A 24,837-nucleotide genomic window follows, 5' to 3' on the forward strand; every position below is an offset into this window, starting at 1 on the left:
GGCAGATGAAGGCAAAGATATTTAAGATGGATATACACTGGGCACACTACATTAGGTGCAGTGTCTCCACATGGATCTCTAAACTTAAATGAGTTATGTGCATCTAGAGTGACCCTACACGATTCTGATGATTCCATAATTTGATTTTCACCCTAGTACATATACAAACAGATGTGATCTTGAGTAAGTCTCAAACCATGGGCATCAGGAATTGGAGATTCATTTTATAATTCCCGACTTTGGCTGCACACTGAAATCACCTGGGGAACTTTATAAACTATTGATGCCTGAGTTCCACCTCTGAAAATCCTGGTTTAAGGGGTCTGAGCTGTGGCCTGGGCATCACGAACTTTTAAAAGCTCCCTAGGCTAATACACAGCCAACTAGAAAACCACTGGACTAGATCATCTCTGTTTTACCAATGTTTAAAATTTCTATGACTTAAAGTGAAATAGGATGAAAGGGGCTAAAATTACAGTAAAGTTATAAATGAGGATGAAGATTTCTTTTTTTTTTTTTTTTAAGATTGGCACCTGAACTAACATCTGTTGCCAATATTCTTTTATTTATTTTTTTCATTCTTCTCCCCAAAGCCCCCCAGTACATAGTTGTACATTCTGGTTGTAGGTCCTTCTGATTCTGCTATATGGGACGGTGCCTCAGCATGGCTTGATGAGTGGTACTGGGTCCACAACAAGGATCCAAACCAGTGAAACTCTGGGCCACTGAAGCAGAGTGTGAGAACTTAACCATTTGGCCACAGGGCCAGCCCTGAGGATGAAGATTTCTAAAATACTAGAATGTATAGTCAGGGAAGATGTAGAATATGTCCCAAGACGATTTGAAAAATAGGACATAGATATTTACTTTGTTTGCTTCTGATGGACAAATCTTACCTGAGTATAGGGAAGACCAAAAATGACCACTAAAGATCCTTTTTATTGCTGTTAATACATCAACAAAGCAGGGATTCTTAACCTTTTAGTGCCATGGATTCTGTTGGCAGTCTGGTGAAGCCCATGTAACTCTTCTCTGAACAATGTCTTAAAAGTATTTTAAAATTCTTAAATTAATTAAAAATTTTAAGTAATTTTTAATATATAAGATTAAAAGGAAACTAAATATACTGAAATACACTTTCCTAAATATTAAAAAATACCCTGAAATTGTGATGTAGAAATAAACACAATTTTCAACACATGACAAGATCTAGAGATGGGTTTAATAGCCATAATAATTTTGAGGTAGAGATGAGTGTAAATATTTATAACACTGAAATATAATATAAAAATGTGAGTATTGGGGACAAAGTCATGGAAACTGTAAATACTACACATATGCTCACAAACATTTTTTTTTGCCTATAGTCACATTTGAAGGAAATGCTAAATTTCAGTTATAAATTAGGGAAAATAAACACATAATTTTTTCTCCCATCCAAGTTCACAGATCCCCTGAGTCCCTGGTTGAAGACCTCCTGCACAAAATAAGTGGCTCAACTCCACAGATGTTTAATAATTTTTAAACTGACAAGCAAAGCACATAATTTAAAGAGCTCAGGTAATAAAACCCCCTTTTTTACCTCTCTCGATTGGACATCGGCTTCATTTGCAACTGGGGTGTCAATCTTGTTGGAGTGTTGATGTTTTCACTGGGTTCCTCAGAGAGATGGCCTCTCTGAAAAACAGACAGATCAGATTGCAGGAAAAAAAAGACCAATCAGAAATCACCCTGAAGAATATTAAAACCACTCTAAAGATGTCACCCTTATTTCCCTCATTTCAGTAATTGCCTCTCAGCAGCTGTTTGGGGAAAGCCATGAGATCATTATTCACCCTTTTCTTCAGCTTGTGCTTAGACTTCCTCTTCTCTTTTGACCGTCCAGACTTTTTGTGTGTGGCCACAGGCTGGCTGCTTTTGCTACTGGTGAGTCCATTCATGCGTTGACTCTTGCCTCCAATGATTCCTCGACACTTCTCAAAGCCACACTTGCACAGTTGCTTTGAAGGGAAAGAGAATAATGCTTTTAGCCTGCAGTCTTTTTCCTTTTTTCTCCCCAAAGCCCCGTGCTACACAGTTGTATATTCTTAGTTGTGGGTCCTTCTAGTTGTGGCATGTGGGATGCCACCTCAGCGTGGCTCGATGAGCAGTGCCATGTCCGCGCCCAGGATTCGAAGTGATGAAACACTGGGCCGCCTGCAGCGGAGTGTGTGAACTTAACCACTTGACCACGGGGCCGGCACCCATAGCCTGCAGTCTTATTTACAAGTTCAAATAGGATGACTGAACCTCTGGACACTCAACAAGTTCGAATCAAGAAATTTTCATATAGAGGAAAATAACTGACTGAGAAAAAATAAATACAAATGAGTTTCCACTGTAGCAGAAAGGAAAGATTAAACGTTGGGAAAACTTCTTCATCAGAAAAGCTAAGAACTGACTGGAGACCAAAAATGATTTGGCAATCTCTTTCTACAGAGTTCTGAAAGAATAGCCGACCGAGACCTATGTATCTTAGATAAGTGGAGTAAAGAGTGAAAAACTGTATTTTCCAATGCACTTCTCAATGGCTACAAATCAGTAACGTTTACTGAAGGCCCATGTTACACAGAGCACTGTGACAAAGTTCAACCTCCCTCTTGGACTTATTATTCTTACCTGTTTTTCAACATTAAAGGAATGAAAGTTGTAATCGTAAGTGAGTTCGGTACCAGCTGGCATATCTTTAAGAGCATATAGTCCAATCCGGTACACTCCATTAACAGACCTATAGAGAAAGAAGCAGAGTTAAAGGCAGAGATTCTGAAAACTAGAAAAATTGGTACACTGATTACAAATTTGCCTTTGGTTCTGTATCCAATTCCTGGTCAGTATCTTCACTTTTAATCTGTCTTCTATTCTATCCAGCCTGTATAATACTGCCAGACTAATTGTCCTAAATCAGTTTTCTGGAAAGCATGCTCTATGTTGTCAGTAGAATAGGTCTTAACTTTCCCTGTTTGCTATTCAAAGTCCCTCTAAAATATGGCTTTAGTCTACTTATTAAATAAATGAAAATTACTTCCTCTAGCTTACCTACAAAAATCTTCTAGTTCCAACTGATCTCCATCTTTCTCGATTGTACATGAATATCTCTTTTGTTCTATTTTTTTTTTAAGATTGGCACCTGAGCTAACATCTGTTGCCAATCTTCTTTTTTCTTCTTCTTCTTCCCCGCAGTACACAGTTGTAGATTCTAGTTGTGAGTGCCTCTGGTTGTGCTATACGGGACGCGGCGTCAGCATGGCTTGATGAGCGGTGCCATGTCCGGCCCAGGATCTAAACTGATGAAACCCTGGGTCACTGAAGTGGAGCTCACTAACTTAACCACTTGGCCACAGGGCCGGTCCCTCTTTTGTTCTATTTCATGTAAATTATTAATGATTAATAATTCATGGTTATTAATTATGTACTCTTCTAGATGCTTTATATAATAAAATAATCATAGCTAACATTTATTGGATGCTTGTTAGCTTAATTATAGCATTTTGTTGTATTAAACCATTTAATCCTGTAACTGCATTAAAGGTACTATTTTGAGGCTGGAGCCATGGCCTGGTGGTTAAGTCTGGTGTGCTCCACTATGGCAGCTGGGGTTTGGTTCCTGGGCGCGGACCTACACCACTTATGGCAGCAACCCACATACAAAACAGGAAGATTGGAACAGATGTTAGCTCAGGGCAAACCTTCCTCAAGCAAAAAGAGGAAGACTGGCAACAGATGTTAGCTCAGGGTCAATCTTCTTCAGCAGGAAAAAAAAAAAGATACTATTTTTAGGTAATATTATAACCTTCATTTTCTAAATGAGAAAGCTGAGACACAGAGAGAGAAAACAACTTGTCCAAAGTCATACAGCTAATAACTAGGGGAATCAAGTTTCAAATCAAGGCAGTCTGGCTTCAAAATATTAACCACTATCACATACTGGTAATAGGTTATCTCATTAATCCTCAGAACAACCCTATGAGATAGGTGTTATGATCTCTATTTTACATATAAGGTCTATTTGTGGCTTAGAGAGTTTGCTCATGGTCATATATATAGCAATTAAGTTATACTCAAACCCAGGGCATTAAAATGGGCTGTTGGATTCCACAGCTTCTCTTCTTTTCCTTCTTGCCTCCATCAATTTGGAACATACCAAGGTTTAGCTTGGATATTATCCTACCAAATGTAAATTTCACTAACATCCTCAGTTTTTGGTACTCATTTTTCTCAATTTAGAAAGCATTTTTAGTCTATACCAGAGGTTGGCAAACTATGGCAGACAACCCTCCCATGTCTTTGTAAAATTTTTATTGGCACACAGCCACCCCTCAAAAGTTTGCTGAACCCTGGTCTACACCATAACATTGAAAATTTGACTGTATGCTGTATTGCATGAAAAAATTTTTTGGGGGGATGTAACTTACATGGAATAGAATACTAACTCTTTTATTTTCTTTTTTTAAAGATTTTTATTTTTTCCTTTTTCTCCCCAAAGCCCCCCAGTACATAGTTGTATATTCTTTGTTGTGGGTCCTTCTAGTTGTGGCATGAGGGACGCTGCCTCAGCGTGGTTTGATGAGCAGTGCCATGTCCGCGCCCAGGATTCGAACCAACGAAACACTGGGCCGCCTGCAGCTGAGCGCGCGAACTTAACCACTCGGCCACGGGGCCAGCCCCTAGAATACTAACTCTTAAGTAAGTGTATAGCTTGCTGAATTTTATGTGTCTATACACCTGTGCAGGCTCCCAGAAAGCTCCTTTCTCTCCTAGTCAGTACCCTCCCCACAAACGACTGCCATTATTCTACTATTCTGATCTCTATTACAATAGATTAGTTCTGTGTTAATCTCGAATAAATGGAATCATACAGAACATACTATGTATGTACAATTATGTGTCTAGCTGCTTTCACTCAATATTACACTGTAGTTGCAACTTATCTTTACACTCCTGTGCAACAGTCCATTATATTAGTATAGTACAATGTATATTCCTATTCTACAGTTGATAAACATGTGGATTGTTGCAGTTTTTAGCTATTAAAAAAAAGTTCTGTGGACATTCTTGCACATGTCTTTTGAACAGAAACACTCAGTTCTGTTGGGGATACACTGAAGAGCGGAGCTGCTGGGTTACTGGATATGTTTAGCTTCAGTAAGCACTGGCAAACATTTTTTGAAAGCAGTATACCAATTTACTCTCCCACCGCCATCTGAGAGCATTCATGTTGTGCTACAGCCTCGCAAACACCTGAACTGCTGTTTCTTGATTGCAGACATTTTGGAGGGTATATAGTGGTCTTTCAAGTTGGTTTAATTAATATTTCCTTCTGATAACTAAAGATACTAGCCACCTTTTTATATGTTTATTGACCATTTATATATTCTCTTTTGATATGCCTAGTCTTTTACCTTTTTAAAAAATTGGATTGTCTTTTTCTTATTGATTTGTAGATTCTGGATTTTATTCAGAAATAAGTCCTTCATCAGATAAACACATTGCAAATATCTTCTACCCAGCATACTGCTTGCTTTTACACTCTTTTAATGTTATCTTTTGATGAAGAGAAGTTGTTTACAGTGTTATTTATGTCCTATTTAAGATATCTTTACGTATCCGAGGTCTATAAAAATATTCTCTCACGTTTCCTTCTAGAAACTTGACTGTCTCAACTGTGCTATTTAGGTCCATGATCCATCTTAGATTAACTTTTGTGTGTGGACTGAGGTAGGAGACAACTGACTCAGCACTCATGGACTTATTACAAAATGCATCCTTTCCTCACTAATTTGCAGTGCAACCTCTGTCATAAATCAGGTGACATAACATTTACAGGTCTTTGCCAGGACTCTCCATTCTATCCCATTTGTCTATTAACATATCCCAAGCAAATACCTACTGTTTTAATTAGTGTACCTCTATAATAAGTCTTGAAATTTGGCAGTTTAAGCCCTTAAGTTTTATTCTTCTTCAAGATTATCTTGCCTTTTTTAGGTCCTTTGCAATTACATATATGTTTTAGAATCAGCTTGTCAATTTCCATAAAGATTGGATTTTGATTGAATTTGAATTTACAGATCACCTTGGTAAGATGTGACATCTCAAAAATATTGAAATTTCCAACCCATAAACATGGCATATTTCTCCATTAATTTAGAATGTCTTTTCTCCCAATAGTGTTTGGTGGTTTTCAGTATAGAGGTCCTACAAACTTTCATTAGATTTATTCCTAAGTGACAAATGTTTTATGAAGCTATTGTAAATTGTCTTTTAAATTTCATTTTCTACTTGGTTGTTGGTAATATATTGAAATACATTAAATATACTGACTTTACTTTGATGTTGTTTCTACCAATCTTGCTAAATTCACTTATTTATGGCAGTATGTAGATTTTTATTTCCATGTATACAATCATATCACCTGTGAGTAATGCTAATTTAGTTTTTTCATGTCTAATTCCTTTTCTTTTTGGAGAAAGATTAGCCCTGAGGTAACATCTGCTGCCAATCCTCCTCTTTTTGCTGAGGAAGACTGGCTCTGAGCTAACATCCGTGCCCATCTTCCTCTACTCTATACGTGGGACGCCTACCACAGCATGGCTTGCCAAGCAGTGCCATGTCCGCACCCAGGATCCAAATCGGTGAAGAACCCTGGGCCGCCGAAGCGGAACGTGCGAACTTAACCGCTGCGCCACTGGGCCGGCCCCACATGTCTAATCTTGATAGTTTATTTTTAAATTTTCCTAAGGCATTGGTTAGGATATCCAGTTCGAAGTGGTAATAGTGGACATTCCTATAGGTTTTTTATAGATTCCCTTTAGCAGACTGAGCCAGTTCTCTCTTATTCCTAGTTTGTTGAAAGTTTTTATTATGAATAGTGTTGAATTTTGTCAAATGCTTTTTCTGCCCCTATTGATATATGATTTTTTGCTTTTATTCTGTTAATGTAGTCAATTACATTGATTTTTGAATGTTCAACCAACCTCATTCCTGGAATAAACTCTCCATGGTCATGATGTATTAACCATTTTATATATTGCCAAATCTGATTTGTTAATATTTTATTTAGGAATTTTGTGTCTATATTCATGGAAGATATTGGCCTATATTTCTTCTTTCTTTTCTGTCAGGTTTTAGAGGAAAGTTATGCTAGCCTTACAAAATGAAAGAGTTTATATGAGATTGGTGGTACAGTTATTAGTTCTTAAGTATATGGAAGAATTACCAGTGAAGACATCTGAGCCTGGAGTTTCTTTTGTCAGAAAGTTTTAATTATAAATTCAATTTCTTTGGTAGACATCCAGATTTTCTATCTCTTCGTGTATCATTTTGGTAAGTTGTATTTTTCATGGAATTTGTTCATTTTATTTAACTTTTCAAACATAAGAAAGTTGTTTGGGAAAATGGATAAACAAACCAGTGAATTCATACAAAGGAACACTAATCCACAATAAAAATTAATAAACCACTGATGCACTCAACAACAGTGATAAAAAGCAAAAACATTATTGTAAGTGAAAGAAGCCAGACACAAAAGAGTATATATAGGGTGATATTCTACAATAGGCGAAACTAATCTGTAGTGACAGAAATCACATCATGGCTTTTTTTTTTTTTTGAGGAAGATTAGCCCTGAGCTAACTGCTGCCAATCCTCCTCTTTCTGCTGAGGAAGACTGGCCCTGAGCTAACATCCGTACCCATCTTCCTCTACTTTATACGTGGGACGCCTACCACAGTATGGCTTGCCAAGCGGTGCCACGTCTGCACCTGGGATCTAAACCAGCGAGCCCTGGGCCACCGAAGCATAATGTGCTATGCCACCGGGCTGGCCTCCACTGCTTGCTTTTGAGGTGGGGAGATTGAAGAGGCAGAAAGGAACTTTCTGAAATGATGGAAATTTTCTATATTTTTTGAGAGGTGTGGGTTATATGGATGTATACATTTGTAAAAATGGATGGAAATTTACATTTAAGATATGTATTTCTGTACCTGAATAATACCTAAATTAAAAGAAAATTACAAAAATGAATATTTTGTTCATATTATACTATTATCTTTTTTAAAATTCTGTTAAAATACACACAAAATTTACCATCTTACCCATTTTAAAGTGTACAGTTGGTGGTATTAAGTACATCCCCACTGTTGTGCAAGCAACACCAACATCCAACCCCACAACTCTACTCGTAAAACAAACTCAACTATTAAATAACAACTCCCTATTCCCCCTTCCGGCAGCCCCTGACAACCACCATTCTACTATCTCTATGATTTTGACTACTCTAAGTACTTCATATAGGTGGAATCATACAGTATTTGTCTTTTTGTGACTGGCTTATTTCACTTAGCATAATGTCCTCAAGGTCCATCCATGCTGTAGCATATTGCAAAATTTACTTCCTTTTTTAAGGCTAAATAATAATAATTCCACTGTATGTATATAACACATTTCGTTTATCCATTCATCCAATAATGGACACTTGGGTTGCCACCACATTTTAGGTATTACAAATAATGCCGCTACAAACGTGCAGTGCAGATATCTCTTTGAGACCTTGCTTTCAATTCTTTTGGGTGCAAACCCAAAATGGAATTGCTGGGTCATATGGTAATTCTATCTTTAATTTTTTGAGGAATCTCCATAGTGTTTTCCACAGTGGCTATATCATTTTACATTCCCAACAACAATGCACAAGAGTTCAATTTCTCCATACCTCATCAACGCTTGTTGTTTTCTGTTATTTTGATAGTAGCCATATTCTAACGGGTGTGAGGTAGTATCTCATTGTAGTGTTGATTTGCATTTCCTTAATGATTAGTAATGTTGAGTATCTTTTCATGTGTTTATTGGCCATTTGTATATTTTCTTTGGAAAAATGTCTATTCAAGTCCTTTGTCCACTTTTGAATTGGGCTATTTGTTTTTTGTTGTTGAGTTTTAGAGATTCTCTACATATTCTGGACATTAATACTTTATCAGATACATGATTTGTAAATATTTTCTCCCATTCTGTGGGTTGCCTTTTACTCTGTGGATAGTGTTTTTTGATGTACAGAATTTTAAAATTTTCATGCAGTCCAATTTGTCTATTTTTTCTTTGGTTACCTGTGCTGGTAGTATCATATCCAAAAAATAATTGCTAAGTCCAATGTTGTGAAGCTTTTGTTGTATGTTTTCGTCTATGATTTTTATTGTTTTAGGCCTTACATGAAGGTCCTTGATCTATTTAAGTTAATTTTGGTATATGGTGTTAGGTAAGGATCCAAGTTAATTCTTTTGCATGTGGATATCCACTTTTCCCAGCACCATTTCTCAACTATCTTTTCTCTATTGAACAGTCTTGGCATATTTACCAAAAATTATTTGACCATATATGTGAGGGTTTACTTCAAGGTTCTCTAGTTTATTCCATGGGTCTATACGTCTGCGTTTATGTCAATTCCACACTGTTTTCATTACTCTAGCTTTATAGTAAGTTTGGAAATCAGGAAGTGTGAGTCCTCCAGTTTTGTTCTTCTTTAGGATTGTTTTGGCTCTTCAGGGTCCTCTGAGATTCCATATGAATTTTAGGATGGGTTTTCTATTTCTGCAAAAAAAAGTTATTGGGATTTTGACAGGAATTGCATTGCACATGTAGATCTCTTTGGGTAATAATGACATTTAATAACATTATGTCTTCTAATCCATGAACATGGGATGTGTTTCCATTCATTTATGTCTTAAGTTCTTTCAGTAGTGTTTTGTAGTTTTCATTATACAATTCTTTCACCTCACTGGTTAATTTCTAAGTATTTTATTCATTTTGGTGCTATTGTAAATGGAAGTGTTTTTGTAATTTCCTTTTCAGATTGTTCATTGTTTGTGTACAGAAATACAACTGTTTTTGGGTGCTTGGCATCCTGCTACTTTGCTGAATTTATGAGCTCTAACAACTTGTCAAGTCTTTAGTATTTACTATGTATAAGACATATCACATACAAACAGATAATTTTACTTCTTCCTTTTCAATTTGGATGTCTTTTATATCTCTTTCTTGTTAACTTCTCTGGCTAGAACTTCCAATACTATGCTGAACAGAAGTGGTGAAAGGGGGCAGCCTTGTCGTGTTCCTGATCTTAGAGGAAAAGCTTTCAGTCTTTCACCATTGAGTATTGTTTGCTGTCAGTTTTCATATATGGCTTTTAACATGTTAAGGTAGTTTCCTTCTATTCTTATTTTGTTGATTGTTTTTACCAAGAAAGGATGTTGAGTTTTGTCAAATACTTTTTTTGTATCAATTGAGATAATCATGTGAATTTTTCCCCTTCATTCTGTTGACGTGGTATATATTACTCTGATTGATTTTCATATGTTGAACCATTCTTCCATTCCAGAAATAAACTCCACTCGGTCATAGTGCATAATTCTTATACTATGCTGCTCAATTCTGTTTGCTAGTATTTGGTTGAGGATTTTTGCATCAATGTTCATAAGGGATATTGGTCTGTAGTTGTCTTGAAGGGTCTTTGTCTGACTTTGGTAGCAGGGTTATGCTGACCTCAAAGAATGAGTTAAAAAGTAGTCCCTTCTCTTCAATTCTCTGGAAAAGTTTGAGAAGGATTGCTATGAGTTTGGTAGAATTCACCAGTGAAACCATCAGGTCCAGGGTTTTCTTTGTTGGAAGATTTTTGATTACTAAGTCATTTTCCTTACTAGTTATAGGTCTATTCAAAATTTCTGTTTCTTCATGATTTAGTATTGGTAGGTTTTGCATTTCTAGAAATTTATCCACTTCAACTAGGCTATTCAATTTTTTAGTGTACAATTGTTCATAGTACATTTTCATAATCCTTTTTTTCTGTAGAATTGGTAGTTAACGTCCCTACTTTCATTTCCAGTTTGAGTAATTTGAGTCTTCTTTTTTTCTTAGTCCATCTAGCTAAAGGTTTGATTTTGCTTACCTTTTCAAAGAACCAACTTTTGTTTTCACTGATTTTTTCTATTATTTTTTTATTCTCTACTTCTTTTATTTCTGCTCTGATCTTTATTATTTCCTTCCTTCTGTTAGCTTTGGGTTTAGGTCTAGTTTGCTCTTTTTCTAGTTCATTAAGTTGTCAAATTAGGTTGTTGATTTGAGATCTTTCTCAATTTTAATGTAAGCATTTATAGCTATAAACTTCACACTTAGCACTGCTTCGGCTGTGTCCCTAAGTTTTGGTACGCTATGCTGTCATTTGATTCATCTCTACATATTTTCTAATTTCCCTTGTGATTTCTTCTTTGATCAGTCTGTTGTTTAAAACTGTGCTGTTTAATTTCCACAGTTTTGTGAATTTTCCAGTTTCCTTTATGTTACTGATTTCTAACTTCATCCATTGTGGTCAGAGAGGATACTCTGCATGACATCCATGTTTTAAAATTTACTAAGACTTAATTTGTGGCCTAACATATGGTCTATCCTGGAAACTGTCCCATAATCACTTGAGAAGCATGCGTAGGCTATTGTTGGAGGGAGTGTTATGTACATGTCTTTTAGATCTAGTTGACTTATTGTTTTGTTTAAATCCTCTCTTGTTTACTTATCTTCTGTCTGGTTGTTCTATCTATTACTGTGAGTGGGGTTTGAAGTCTCCAACTATTATTGCAGAACTATTTATCCCTTCAATTCTGTCAGTTATTGCTTCATATGTTTTGATGGTCTGTCATCAGGTGTGTAAATTTTTTTTTTTTTAAAGATTTTTTTTCCCCTTTTTCTCCCCAAAGCCCCCCAGTACATAGTTGTATATTCTTCGTTGTGGGTCCTTCTAGTTGTGGCATGTGGGACACTGCCTCAGCGTGGTTGATGAGCAGTGCCATGTGTGTGCCCAGGATTCGAACCAACAAAACACTGGGCCGCCTGCAGTGGAGCGCACGAACTTAACTACTCGGCCACGGGGCCAGCCCCTAGTGTGTAAATGTTTACAACTGTTATATATCTTATCGCTGTACTGAGCCTCTTCTTAATATATAATGTCCTTCTTTGTCTCCTGTAACCTTTTTGGTTTAAAGTCTATTTTGTCTGATGTAAGTATAGCCACTCCTGCTCTCTTTTGGATACTATTTACATGGAATATCTTTTTCTATCCTTTCACTTTCAACCTGTTTGTTGATCTCAACTGAGTCTCTTGTAGACAGTATATAATTGGATTGTGCACTTTTCACTTAGTCTGCCAATCTTTGATATAGCTGACATATGACATTATATTAGTTTCAGGTGTAAAACATAATGATTCAGTATATGCATATATTGCAAAACAATCACCACAATAAGTCTCGTTAACATCCATCACCATACATAGTTATAGATTGTTTTCTGGTGATGAGATATTTTAAGATCGACTCTTTTAGCAAGTTTCAAATATTCAATACAGTAGTATTAACTATAGCCACTATACTGTACATTTCATTCTCAGGACTTATTTATTTACTTTAGACCACCTTCATGCATTTTGCCCGACCCCACCCCAAACTCCCAGCCTCTGGCAACCACTAACCTGTTCCCTGCATCTGAGTTGTTGTTTTTTTCTTCTTTTAAGATTCTGCATATAATTGAGATTATATGGTATTTGTCTCTCTGTCTGACTTAGCACAATGCCCTCAAGATCCATCCATGTTGTCACAAATGGCACGATTCCTTGTTTTTTTATGGCTGGATAATATTCCAATGTATATATACACCACATTTTCTTTAACCATTCATCCATCAATGGACACTTAGATTGTTTCTATGTCTCGGCTATTGTAAATAATGTTGCAATGAACAGGGGGTGCATATATATTTTCAAGTTAGTGTTTTTCTTTCCTTCTGATAAATACCCAGAAGTGGAATTGCTGGTTTACGGTAGTTCTATTTTTAATTTTTTGAGGAACCTCCATATGGTTTTCCATACGGCTGCATCAATTTATATTACCATCAACAGTGCACAAGTTCCTTTTTCTCCAAATCCTCACCAAGACTTGTTATTGTCTTTTTTAAAAAAGATTTTACTTTTCCATCTCCCCAAAGCCCCCCAGTACATAGTTGTATATTGTAGTTGTGGGTCCTTCTAGTTGTGGCACATGGGACACTGCCTCAGCATGGCCTGATGAATGCTGATAGGTCTGTGCCCAGGATTCGGACTGGTGAAACCCTGGGCTGCTGAAGCAGAGCGCGAGAACTCAGCCACTTGGCCATGTGGCTGGCCCCTTTCTTTTTGATAATAGCCATTCCAACAGGTGTGAGGTAATAGCTCAATCTGGTTTTGTTTTGCATTTCCCTGATGATTAGTCATGTTTAGCACCTTTTCATGTACGTGTTGGTCATCTGTATGTCTTCTTTGGAAAGATGTCTATTAAGATCATCTGTTCGTTTTTTAATTGGATTGTTTGGGTTTTTGTTCTTGTTTACCTGTATGAGTTCTTCACATATTTTGGATATTAATTCCTTATTAAATAAATGATTTTCAAATATTTTCTCCTATTTGTAGGCTGCCTTTTCATTTTGCTGATGGTTTCCTTAGCTGTGTAGAAGCTTTTTAGTTAGATTCAGTCCCACTTGTTTATTTTTGCTTTTGTTGCCTTTGCTTCTGGAGTCAAACTCAAAAAATCATTGCCAAGACTGATTTCAAGGAGCTTGCTCTCTCTGTTTTCTTCTACAAGTTTTATGATTTCAGGTCTTATATTTAAGTCTTTAATCCATTTTGAGTTGATTTTTGTGTATGCTGAAAGATCGTCTTCCAGTTTCATGTGGGTTTATTTCTGGGCTCTCTGTTCTGTTCCATTCATCTATGTGTCTGCTTTTATGCCAATACCATACTGTTTTAATTACTGTAGCTTTGTAATATAGTTCAAAATCAGGCAGCACAATGCCTCCAGCGTTCTTTCTCAAGATTGCTTTGGCTATTGGGGGTCTTTTTTGGTTCCACAGAAATTTCAGGATTGCTTGTTCTATTTCTGTTCAAAAATACCTTTGGAATTTTGATTTTTATTGTACTGAATTTATAGATTGCTTTGGGTAGAATGAAAATTTTAACAATATTAATTCTTCCAATCCATGACCATGGAATATCTTTCCATTTATTTGTGCCTTCTTTAATTTCCAGTGTCTTACAGTTTTCAGTCTACAGGTCTTTCACTTCCTAGGTTAAATTATTCCTAGGTATTTTATCATTTTTGATGCTATTGCAAATGGGACTATATTCTTAATTTCTGTGATAGTTTGTTATTAGTGCATAGAAACGCAAGCAACTTTAGTATTTTCATTTTGTATCCTGCAACTCTACTGAATTTGTTTATTATAACAGTTTTTTGGTGGAGTCTGTATGGTTTTCTATATATAACATCATGTCATCTTCAAATAGAGACAGTTTTACTTCTTCCCTTCTGATATGGATGCTGTTTCTTTCTTTTTCTTGCCTAAAAGCTCTGGCTAGGACTTCCAGTACTATGTTGAACACAAGTTGCAAGAGTGGGCATCCTCGTCTTGTTCTGATCTTAGAGAAAAGGCTTTCAATCTTTTACCATTGTATGATGTTAGCTGTGGGCTTGTCATATATGGCCTTTATTATGTTAAGGCACAATCCCTTACACTCACTTTGTTGAGAGTATATATATATATTTTTTTTCTGGGGAAGATTCGCCCTGAGCTAACATCTGTTTTCAATCTTCCTCTATTTTGTATGTGAGCTGCCATCACAGCATGGCCACTGGGAGATGAGTAGTGTAGGTCTACTCCTGGGAATCAAACCTGGGCCACTGAAGCAAAGCATGCCAAACCTAACAACTAGGCTGTTGGGGCTGGCCCATTGTTCAGAGTTTTTATAAATGGATGTTGAATTCTGTTCTTCATCTTTTGATTGGTGAGTTTAATTCATTTACCACTAAATTATTTACTGACAAGCAGGTAATTACTTACTTCTGTCATTGTGCTATTTGTTTCCTAGATGCCCTATAGTTTTGTTTTCTTTTCTTTTTGGTGAGGAAGATTATCCCTGAGCTAACATCTGTGCAATCTTCCTCTATTTTGTATGTGGGACACTATCAGCGTGGCTTGATGAGTGGTGTGTACATCTGTGCCCGGGATCCAAACCACTTAGTGCTTCACTAAGTGGCCCCAGGCCACTAAAGTGGAACGTGTGAACTTAACCACTATGCTACCGGGCCAATCCACCCTATAGCTTTTTTGTTGCTCATTTCCTGCTTTACTGTTTTCTATGGTACTAAGTTGATTTTTTGTAGTGAAATGTTTAAATTCTTTCTTAACTTCCTTTTGTGTATGTCTATAGCTGCTGTCTTTGTGGTTACCATGGGGATTGCATTTAACATCCTAAAGTTTTAACACTCTAATTTTAATTTATAGCAGCTTCACTGCAATAACATGTAAAGACTCTGCTTCTTTACAGCTCTGTCTCTACCCCTTTCGGGTGCTGACATCACAAAGTTACATCTTTATACATTACACGCAAAAAAATATAAACTAGTAATTCTTTGAAACGCATTAGTCTCCTAATTTAGAAAAAAAGATCTGGAATTATAAACCAAAGTTACCATAATCCTAGCTTTTGCACTAATAATTGCTTTTTTCCCATTAAAGGTATCAGTCTCTTAAATCATGGAGAAAACAAAAATTACAGTTACAAACCATTGTTACAATAATACTAGCTTTTATAGCTGCCTGTGTATTTATCTTTATTGAAACTTTTATCTAGTGTCTTTTCATTTCATTTTGTTGGACTCCCTTGAGCATTTCTTGCAGGGCAGGTCTAGTATTCACAAACTCTTTCAGCTTTTGTTTATTTAGGCATGTCTTGATTTCTTCCTCACTTTTGATGGACAGTTTTGCCAGTTACAGGAATCTCAACTGACAGTTTGTTTTAGCACTTTGAATATACTGGCCCTCTGTCTTCCAGCCTCCTAAGTTTCTGATAAGAAATTTGAAAATATTCTTATTGAGGATCTTCTGTAAGTGATGATTCACTTGTCTCTTGCTGCTGTCAAGATGTGCTCTTTGACTTTGTCTTTTGAAAGTTTGATTATAATGTGTTCTAGTATGTCTCTTTGAGTTTATCTTACCTAAAGTTCATTGGACTTCTTGGATGTTTATATTCATCTATTTCACCAAATTTGGGAAGTTTTCAACTATTATTTCTTCAAATATTCTGTCTCTTTTGCTGTCTCTTCTTCTGGGACGCCCATGATGCCTATGTTGTTTGGCTTAATGGTGTCCCAGAGGTCCCTTAGGGTCTGTTCTCTTTTCGTCAATCTTTTTTGCTTTTGTTCCTTAGGCTTGATAACTTCCATTGTCCTGTCTTCAAGTTCACTGATTCTTTCTTCTGCCTGCTCAAATCTGCCTTTGAATCCCTTTAGTAAATTTATCATTTCAAGTATAGTTGTCCCTCAGTATGCGTGGGGGATTGGCTCTAGAAACTCCAGTGGATACCAAAATCCATGGATGTTCAAGTCTCTTATATAAAATGGCATTGTATTTGCATAAACTATGCACACTCTCCCAGATACTTTAAATCATCTCTAGATCATTTATGATACCTAATACAACATAAATAGTTGATATATTGTATTGTTTAGGGAATAACGACAAGAAAAAAGTCTGTACATGTTCACTATAGACACAAGCAATGGAGGCATTTCAATCTGCGGGTGGTTGAATCTGCAGTGCAGAACTCATGGATATGGAGGGCTGGCCAACCATATTGTACTTTTTAGCTCCAGAATTTCTTTATGGTTTCTTTTTAGGTTGTCTCTTTATCGATATTTTCATTTTGTTCACATATAATTTTCATGACTTTCTAATCTTCCTTTAGTTCTTTGAGTATCTTTAGGGCAGTTATTTTAAAGACTGTGTCTAATATATCCATCTTTACATCATTTTAGGGACAGATTCTGCTGAATTATTGTTTTCCTTTGAATGGGCCATACTTTCTTATTTCTTTGTATTCCTTGTGATTTTTCGCTGAACACTGGACATTTCAATATAATAATGTAACTCTGGAAATTAGATTCTCCCCCTTCCCCAAGGTTTGCTGTTGTTATTGTTTTGTTGTAAGCTGTCTCTGTACTTAAGATCAGCCTGAGGTGTAAATTTAATGTCTTTTTTGAGCCTTTCCTTGGATATGTGCAGTCACTTTCTATTTTTCTGCATATATGCAGTTGTGTTTTTGAATGTCCTAGTTTTTAGCATCTGGCTCCCCAAAAGGGAAAAACAAAAAGTGAAAGGGGATAAAATGGGGCACCAGCCCTTTAAATCTCCTGGAAGTAACTTCAGCTGGAGGGAGAAGGGCTTGCAACAATGGTGGGAGGTGCAACAATGGCTGCCCACCTCTGCGGACCTCTGTGACTAGAAGCAGCAATCAGAGCATAGATCCCCAATATTTGAGGGATGGTTTTTTTTTTTTTACCTACCCAAGCTTCTGCAATCTGCGTGCAAGCTGTTCCAGGAACACTTGCACAGCTGCCTGCCATGTGGCTGTGGGTGGAGGATGGGCACCTACTTGTGTGCTAAGATCTCCAATTGACTGAAATGAATTGCAATTTACCATCTAAGCCTTCCCTTCTGGAAGTTGCAAGCCTTCAACAGATTCCAGAGTTCCAAAATAGTTGTATCACATTCTGCCAGTGCAACTCTCTAACAGGAAAGAGATTCCTGGTGCTTCCTACTCCACCATCGTCCCAGAATTCTCTCCTACTCTACTATCTTTTTCAAATTGTTTTTTAGGTGTAATTTTTTTCCTTCTCAATTAGGTTCTAATCTATTTCACTTATTTTTATGTCTCATTGTGAACAAATCCTGTGGGTATGCAATAAACGTGCTTAACGAACGGATATGAGAACCATGTAACACAGTTTGAAGTAAAAAAATGTTAAGTATTGTCATTATTATATATATTACATTTTTCTGCGAATGAGTGGCTAAGATGAAGTGAAAAAATAGCAGGAACTTACTCTCTGTCTGGAGGATATGGTATAATACGGAATTGCCTGAGCTGTTTTGTGTAAGCTGACTGACACTGTAGAAAGATCATTCCCTGTATGCCCTCAGTGCCGTCTGCTCTGTTGGATTCTTGGCTTCACCTTCCCCTGCTTCCTTACCATTTTTGCATTTCACAATTTGGGTCACAGCTGTGGTTGATGAACCGGGCCTCGTTTCCCATGCGGTAACTGTCAATCACCATTCCACTATCCAGGTTCAGACAATAGTGGTCACTGTGATTATGATACTGCTCAATCATTCTGTTCCTGAAGAGGAAAGAGATGATTGAAAGACAATTAATGAATAAGTTGAAAGTAAATTTCAGATCTTCCTTTTTCCATTCTAATCTGGTATCTTTGCCATTTTACTGGAGTATCATCATTTACCACTGTACCTGAACTCCTGTTCGCTGACAACCTCCCCTAGGTATTCAATGATGAACTGCCCAGCTTTTAGGGGTTCTTTGGTTCTGATTCCCCAACCTTTTTCCTCAGCTCGAAATCGTTCTAGACATTGCACCCACTCATGCCTCTGTATCCTCTGGTTACAGCATTGCTCACCACAGGGGCAAGTGTTGGGGGAACACTCAGCAAAGATCATTCTAGAAAAAAAAGGAATAATTGTATGTCAATTAACATTATATATGCCTTCATGAACCCATTTTTTTGTTTTATGGGATATTTTAAATGAATACATGAAATTAATTTTTATTTTAATACGGTCAGATTTGTTAACAAGGTAATAATTTCTAAGTTCAAAAATTAATAACACTGAAAATTTCCAAGTCAAGTTGCAAACACTGAGTGTTTCCTGTAGATTATTAAGCTAATTGTCCACTCAGCATCCTGGGTAAACACCACCATATTTAGCTCTAAGAATAAATGAACTGCAAGCCACAGAGGAATTAAGAATTTGATGATTATACACTGCACTCTTGTTTTGAAGTAGCTCATGGCCGTTCACGGATCTAAAAGAAAAATTGTGGTAGGTGCCAGCCCCGTAGCCGAGTGGTTAAGTTCGCACGCTCCACTGCAGGCGGCCCAATGTTTCGTTTGTTCAAATCCTGGGCGTGGACATTGTACTGCTCATCAAGCCATGCTGAAGCAGCGTTCCGCATGCCACAACTAGAAGGACCCACAACTAAGAATATACAACTATGTACCGGGGGACTTTGGGGAGATAAAGGAAAAAAATAAAATCTTAAAAAAAAAAAAATTGTGGTAAAATACACATAAAATTTACCATTGTAATCATTTTTAAGTGTACAGTTCAGTACATTCACACTGTTGTTGTTCTAGATAAATTTTGTATTTCATTAGTGTAAATGATATTTCCATATCGGAAATAATAGTCCTAGTCTATATGACTAGCTGAACCTATAATCTCTAGTGAATTAGTAAGTAAAAAATTCTGAACACAGTATACAAAAGTTGTTAGGCATATGTCATCTCACTGCTTTCTGTTTTTAAATTTCTAAGTCATTTATAGGAGCCATTTAGTTTTGGTGTATGGTGTGGAATCCCAACAAGGTTATCTAGCACGATTAAAACAAAAGAGGATCAAGAATAGAATGGTAGATCAATATCACATTACATTTAAAATCATAACTTACAAATCTTATAAAGAAAGTTTTCACTATTTTACAACTTAAAGTACTTTCAGAGTCATTTGATTTATTCATCAAAAAAATATTATGCTTATATAAAGGACAAAGAGTACAGAGTGACAAATCACATAAAGGAGCAGTAAGCAGAGAAAGTATCCACTGGATTATTCTTTAGCGTAAGACAATCGGCCAACTTGTGAAAAAGACACCGCCTTACTGTCAGGTTCCTCACCTCTATTCTTTCTTTTGTTGACTTCTTTGCCATATAAATACTGTTGAACACTCCTTGTGAAAATGCCCTCCTTTTCTGGGCTTTCTTTTTTTGCTGAGGAAGATTCTCCCTGAGCTAACATCTGTCCCAATCTTCCTCTATTTTGTATGTGGGTCACTGCCACAGTATGGCTGATGAGTGGTATAGGTCTGCACCAGCATCTAAACCCACGAAGCTGGGCCACTGAAGCAAAGTGCACCAAACTTAACCACTACACCACCAGGCTGGCACCTGGGCTTTCTTATCTTTCATGATAACAGATTTCCCACCTCTCCAATGAGAATTCCTGTCTCTTTTTTTTACAGGAATCCTTTTTTCCTCTCTACCTTCTGTGGCACATTTCTTGCTCCTCTTTTCTTTAGAAGGTTAATTCATTTTCACGGTTTTAATTGTAACCCCTTGTTCATAATACCCCCACCTACATTTCCATCATACATCATAACACACACAACAATAAACTTTAGGTGGATAAAAGAACTAAAACATATATAGCACGGAGTGCTGAGATGACAAAGATTTCAATTCTAAAAAATTTCTGCCAGAGAACAATCACCCAGAGGTCGCTAAAAATCTGTGGTTTCTAGAGGTGAAGGCATTTAAATATATTCCATTTGTTAATAAACAAGATAAACTCTTTAATTACATAAAAAGTAAAACATGGTTTTATTCATTGTATCTGGAAAACAAAATTGTAAACTTAACCAAAATCTGAAAGTAGATACTACAAACTAAGATGTGAAGTCTTTGTTTCAGCAATATAAATTGCCATTATCTTTAGGCAGATAATGCCTTTGAAAATCTAAGAGAATTTTTTCCCCTCTAAATATAGATCTAGACTGGAAAATTCTTTCAGATAGTGAGATTTAAGACTAAATAGTCATTGGGAAACGTACTAGTGTGATTGATTGACTTAACTAGCTGTGGAGGTCAGACCATTCCCTGTGAGTGAAGATGAGGTTTCATTTGAATGAAATGAATGTTCCCACTATGAATCACACCACGTCAGGAAGGCACAAGCCTTAGAGGCAGGGGAGAGGATCATCCCCACCTTTTGGGACCAAGAATCTGAGGACTTCTGGAGCAAAAGGCGAACTCTCCTAGAGGTTCTCATTGGTGGGCAAGTGGAAGTGAACTGCAATCAACAAAGAAGTATAGACAGGATCTAATAGGGAGTTAGACAAGGATCTTGATATTTATTTCAGGGCCTGTGAACTCAGAATAATCATCGTTGGTGGCATTATAAGTCTCACTAGGCAATACACTTGTATCTTTCCCTACGTATTCAGTTTTGTTATACACTATGTCTGTCCTTGTTGAGAGCTGAGGGAGTGTGCTCTGTACACGCTGTGAGCAAATGGGTATACGGTTAAAAGGCAGCTTGAAAAGAATCATAAGATTTTACGTTAGGGTATGAAGAATGTTCTGGAGAAATAATGGGTTTGATATGGTTGGTGTACGGAAACAAGAATCCACCATGGAAGATTTGTAGAATTTATAAACAATGTTACTCCTAGAAACAACGTGACTCCTAGAAATTGTTTGGAAGAGAGGAGGACAAGTTGTTAAAGTATTTATTTGAAGTAATTGTAAAAACTCATTACTTGTTTTTAAAAATAGGCCTAAATTAAGTTTTCCTCAGGCTACCTGCAAGTGAGTATAATTCTACCTGTGAGTCTTACATAAACATGAAGTGGATTATGCAGATACTTTAACTTTTCCCCCAAAATATTTACAAACCCTAGAATACAAAGACAGGCAAAACAACGCCACCCTACATTTTAGGTAGCACCATTTAAGCGAATCTTTATGTGGGTTACTTTTAAGTATATAAGGCAGCATTCATTATCATTATCACATCATTAGATGCACGACTATGTAATGATCATAGTCTCATCATATAAAGTTGGCAGGACTGTATCTGCAGATTTATTTTTTTCCTTATTTAGGGGTAAGTTTTTTGTGTTTTTGAAGAAAGGTAACACAATGGGAAGGAAAAATGTCACATCCATACTAACAAAAATGATACAAGACAACCAATGTGATTATGTAAAGGCAAATATCCCAATTTCAATTTTTAAGTGATTAAAAGACTAACTACTAATAAAAATAAGCAGTGTGGTACAGTGAAAAGAACATGTCTTTTGAATCAAACGCACGTGGGTTCAAATTCTGTCTCTGCTACCTAAGTGTTGTGTAATTTGGAGCACTTTACTATCCAAATTCCAGGTTCCTTCATCAATAAAGTGTAAATCATCTACCTCATTAAACTATTGTGAGAAAGAGAGGAACTAACCAATGAGGCAGCAACAATATTACATTATGATAATTTCACAGACAATAAAATATATTAAAAAATCACAATAATGTTAGCATCTAAAGAAATGCATTTTTAAACAACTTTAAGGATATGATACTCCTAAATATTAAACCAATGAAATATTAAAGCACCAAAAATGAAGCTAGATGTGAATATCTAAAGGATGTGGAACTATGGGGAAATAAGTATATTTATATATTGGTGGCGATACCAAAAATTAACTCAATACTTTACAAGAGCTATTGGATAGCATATAGTAAGAATTATATAAGTATTCATATAATTTGTGCAGGTAATTATTCTTCTGAGACTACATTCTAAGGGTTTAAAAAAAAAAAAAGAATCTACACAAAGAGTTCCACAGTAGCACCATTTTAATAACAAAACATTTGCAATAACTTGAATAATGAACAATAGGAGAATAGCAAACTATGGCGTATCAACCTTGTGGAAGACAGTATAGCTTCTAAAAATGATGAGCTTGTGGACCATGCTGATACATAAAAGTGTATACATAAAATATTTATGAGTGAAAAAAGTCAGTGCACAAAACACAGACTATCTACTGTATAAAACTATATGTGTGTATAATGACTAGAGACCAGGGAAGCAGTTGTCTTTGGCCAGGGAAACTATCTTGAACAGGAAGTATTGATGTAAAGTTCACTGTTTCTTCTTTGCCGTAAATTTGCTTACGCTACTAAAACCAACAAATTGTATCTCTTCTGTCTTTATTACAATTTCCATTTTGAAATCTCAATGTCATCTTAAACTCAATAGTCCCAAATCAAAATCATTATTTTTGTCTCCAAATTAGTTACATTCCACACTTCATATTTGTGGGCCACCAGCACCGCACGGCTGCTAACAGAGTGGTGTAGGTCTGCGCCCAGGAACTGAACCTGGGCTGCCAAAGTGGAGTGTGTTGAACTTAACCATTAGCACACCAGGGCTGGCTCAAGAAGGTACTTTTATTAGAGAGGTTAAATAACCTTCCTCAGGCCTCCTAAGTAAAAAAAGGATTTAAACCTGGGTATGCAAGATTCTAAATCCAATTCTTTTTCTATTATTCTCTTCAGCCTAAGTTTGTGTCCCTGTAAAATTCACAGTTGAAGCCCTAGCCCCCAGTGTGATGGTATTTGGAGTTAGGGCCTTTGAGAGGTAAACAGGTTTATATCAGGTCATCAGAGTGGGAAACTCATGATGGCATTATGGACCTTACAAGAGGAGGAAGATATCTTTCTCTCTCCATGAGTATACACTAAGGAAAGGCCATGTAAGCACATGGGGAGCAGGTGGCAGTCTATAATCCAGGAAGTGGGTCCTCGCCAGACAATGAATCTGTTGGCATCTTGATCTTGGACATCCCAGACTCCAGAACTGCGAGAAATAAGTTTCTGTTGTTTAAGCCACCCAGTCTACGGTTTTTTGTTATAGCAGCCCAAGCAGACCAAGATAACCCATCAATTAGGTTTTATAAATCTTAGTGCAACTTCTTGAGGGGATATGAAAGAGGCTATTTAACTTTTCCCTCCAAATGAAGTGTCATATATATCTTAAAGCCTATGCTTTTAGACGAATCAGTTTAGTACAGTACCTATTGAGGCAGTCATCCACACAGCCTTTCCTGGTATCATCATCTGGCTTCTTACAGTTACAGGTCGTAGCCTCATAACCAGAGAGAGGCTTGACATCAACGTAGACATCTTGAGAGAAGACAGAAAAGGAACATAAATGTAAATGTACACGATAATTTTTTAAGTGCCAGGCTAAGAAGAACATTAATGGTATGGAGATAGAAAAAATAGCTTCCAAGTTACTCACTTGAACGGATTTTTTTATATAGTGGAACATCTGGCTTTTTGTACAGCTAGAAAAAAAAAAGAAAAATCTTGATATAGCATTTAACTTCAAATGCCAGACAGCAGCAGCAATTACTAAAAACACAGAAAATTATCCATGTGCTCTGCTCATATGGAAATATTTACAAGACTTTCTGGGTTGGACACATTTGAGGAAAACTCTTGGTATGATCACTTTTTACCCTGAAATAAAAAGTGATTTATTAGATCAGGGTAAGAGAGAACTAAATTCAACAGAAGAAACATTAAATAAAGAAAATGCATTTTAAATTATACATTTCTTCAGCATGTTCTTAGATAGAATTAAATGAAAAATCACACCGCAGATCAAATCTATTCATTTGGATAAATTAAGATTGTATTTGCCTCCATGAAAAGAAAGGAAAATTTGCATAGGGCTTGTTTAGATGGTCTGGGTAGGTACACAAAATTAAAAAGATGAGTACTCTGGCTTTTTCAGGGTGGGTATTGTAGGAAAACACATTTCACATTTTAATTAAGGCAATTAAGTTAGTGAATAAAGGGGAGAAGGCAGGCAAGAAAACGGAGCTCTCACATTGCAATCAAGAATACATTTGAAAAAAAGAGAATGTATTAGAAGAGAGAAGTCAGTCGGCCAGTGGTTAACCATAGAAGACAGCACAAAAAATAGCAACTTGGTCTAAGCTGGAGTGCATTAATCTATAAGGATAATCCCTCCATCATTTTTCACTGGGTCTAGTCAAAGCAATGTCTCCATTGTCATGAACTCTCTGAGACAAATATCTAA

General features: G+C 36.5%; 1 protein-coding gene across 9 annotated transcripts in view; it reads right to left on the bottom strand.

Annotated features, from left to right (window-relative positions):
- Positions 1 to 24,837, bottom strand: part of ASH1L (ASH1 like histone lysine methyltransferase) — a 199,998-nt gene that overhangs the window by 13,681 nt on the left and 161,480 nt on the right. For all 9 annotated transcript variants that reach the window (XM_070497868.1, XM_070497871.1, XM_070497869.1 and 6 more), the window contains 7 exons: positions 24,031 to 24,076; positions 23,804 to 23,912; positions 18,407 to 18,613; positions 18,132 to 18,278; positions 2,659 to 2,767; positions 1,836 to 2,000; positions 1,583 to 1,677 (listed from right to left, as the gene is read on the bottom strand). In XM_070497868.1, coding sequence (XP_070353969.1) covers positions 1,583 to 1,677; positions 1,836 to 2,000; positions 2,659 to 2,767; positions 18,132 to 18,278; positions 18,407 to 18,613; positions 23,804 to 23,912; positions 24,031 to 24,076 — 878 coding nt within the window. The remainder of the gene's footprint in view (positions 1 to 1,582; positions 1,678 to 1,835; positions 2,001 to 2,658; positions 2,768 to 18,131; positions 18,279 to 18,406; positions 18,614 to 23,803; positions 23,913 to 24,030; positions 24,077 to 24,837) is intronic.

The sequence above is a fragment of the Equus asinus genome, chromosome 25 (assembly GCF_041296235.1).
Source record: "Equus asinus isolate D_3611 breed Donkey chromosome 25, EquAss-T2T_v2, whole genome shotgun sequence".
NCBI lineage: Eukaryota > Metazoa > Chordata > Mammalia > Perissodactyla > Equidae > Equus > Equus asinus.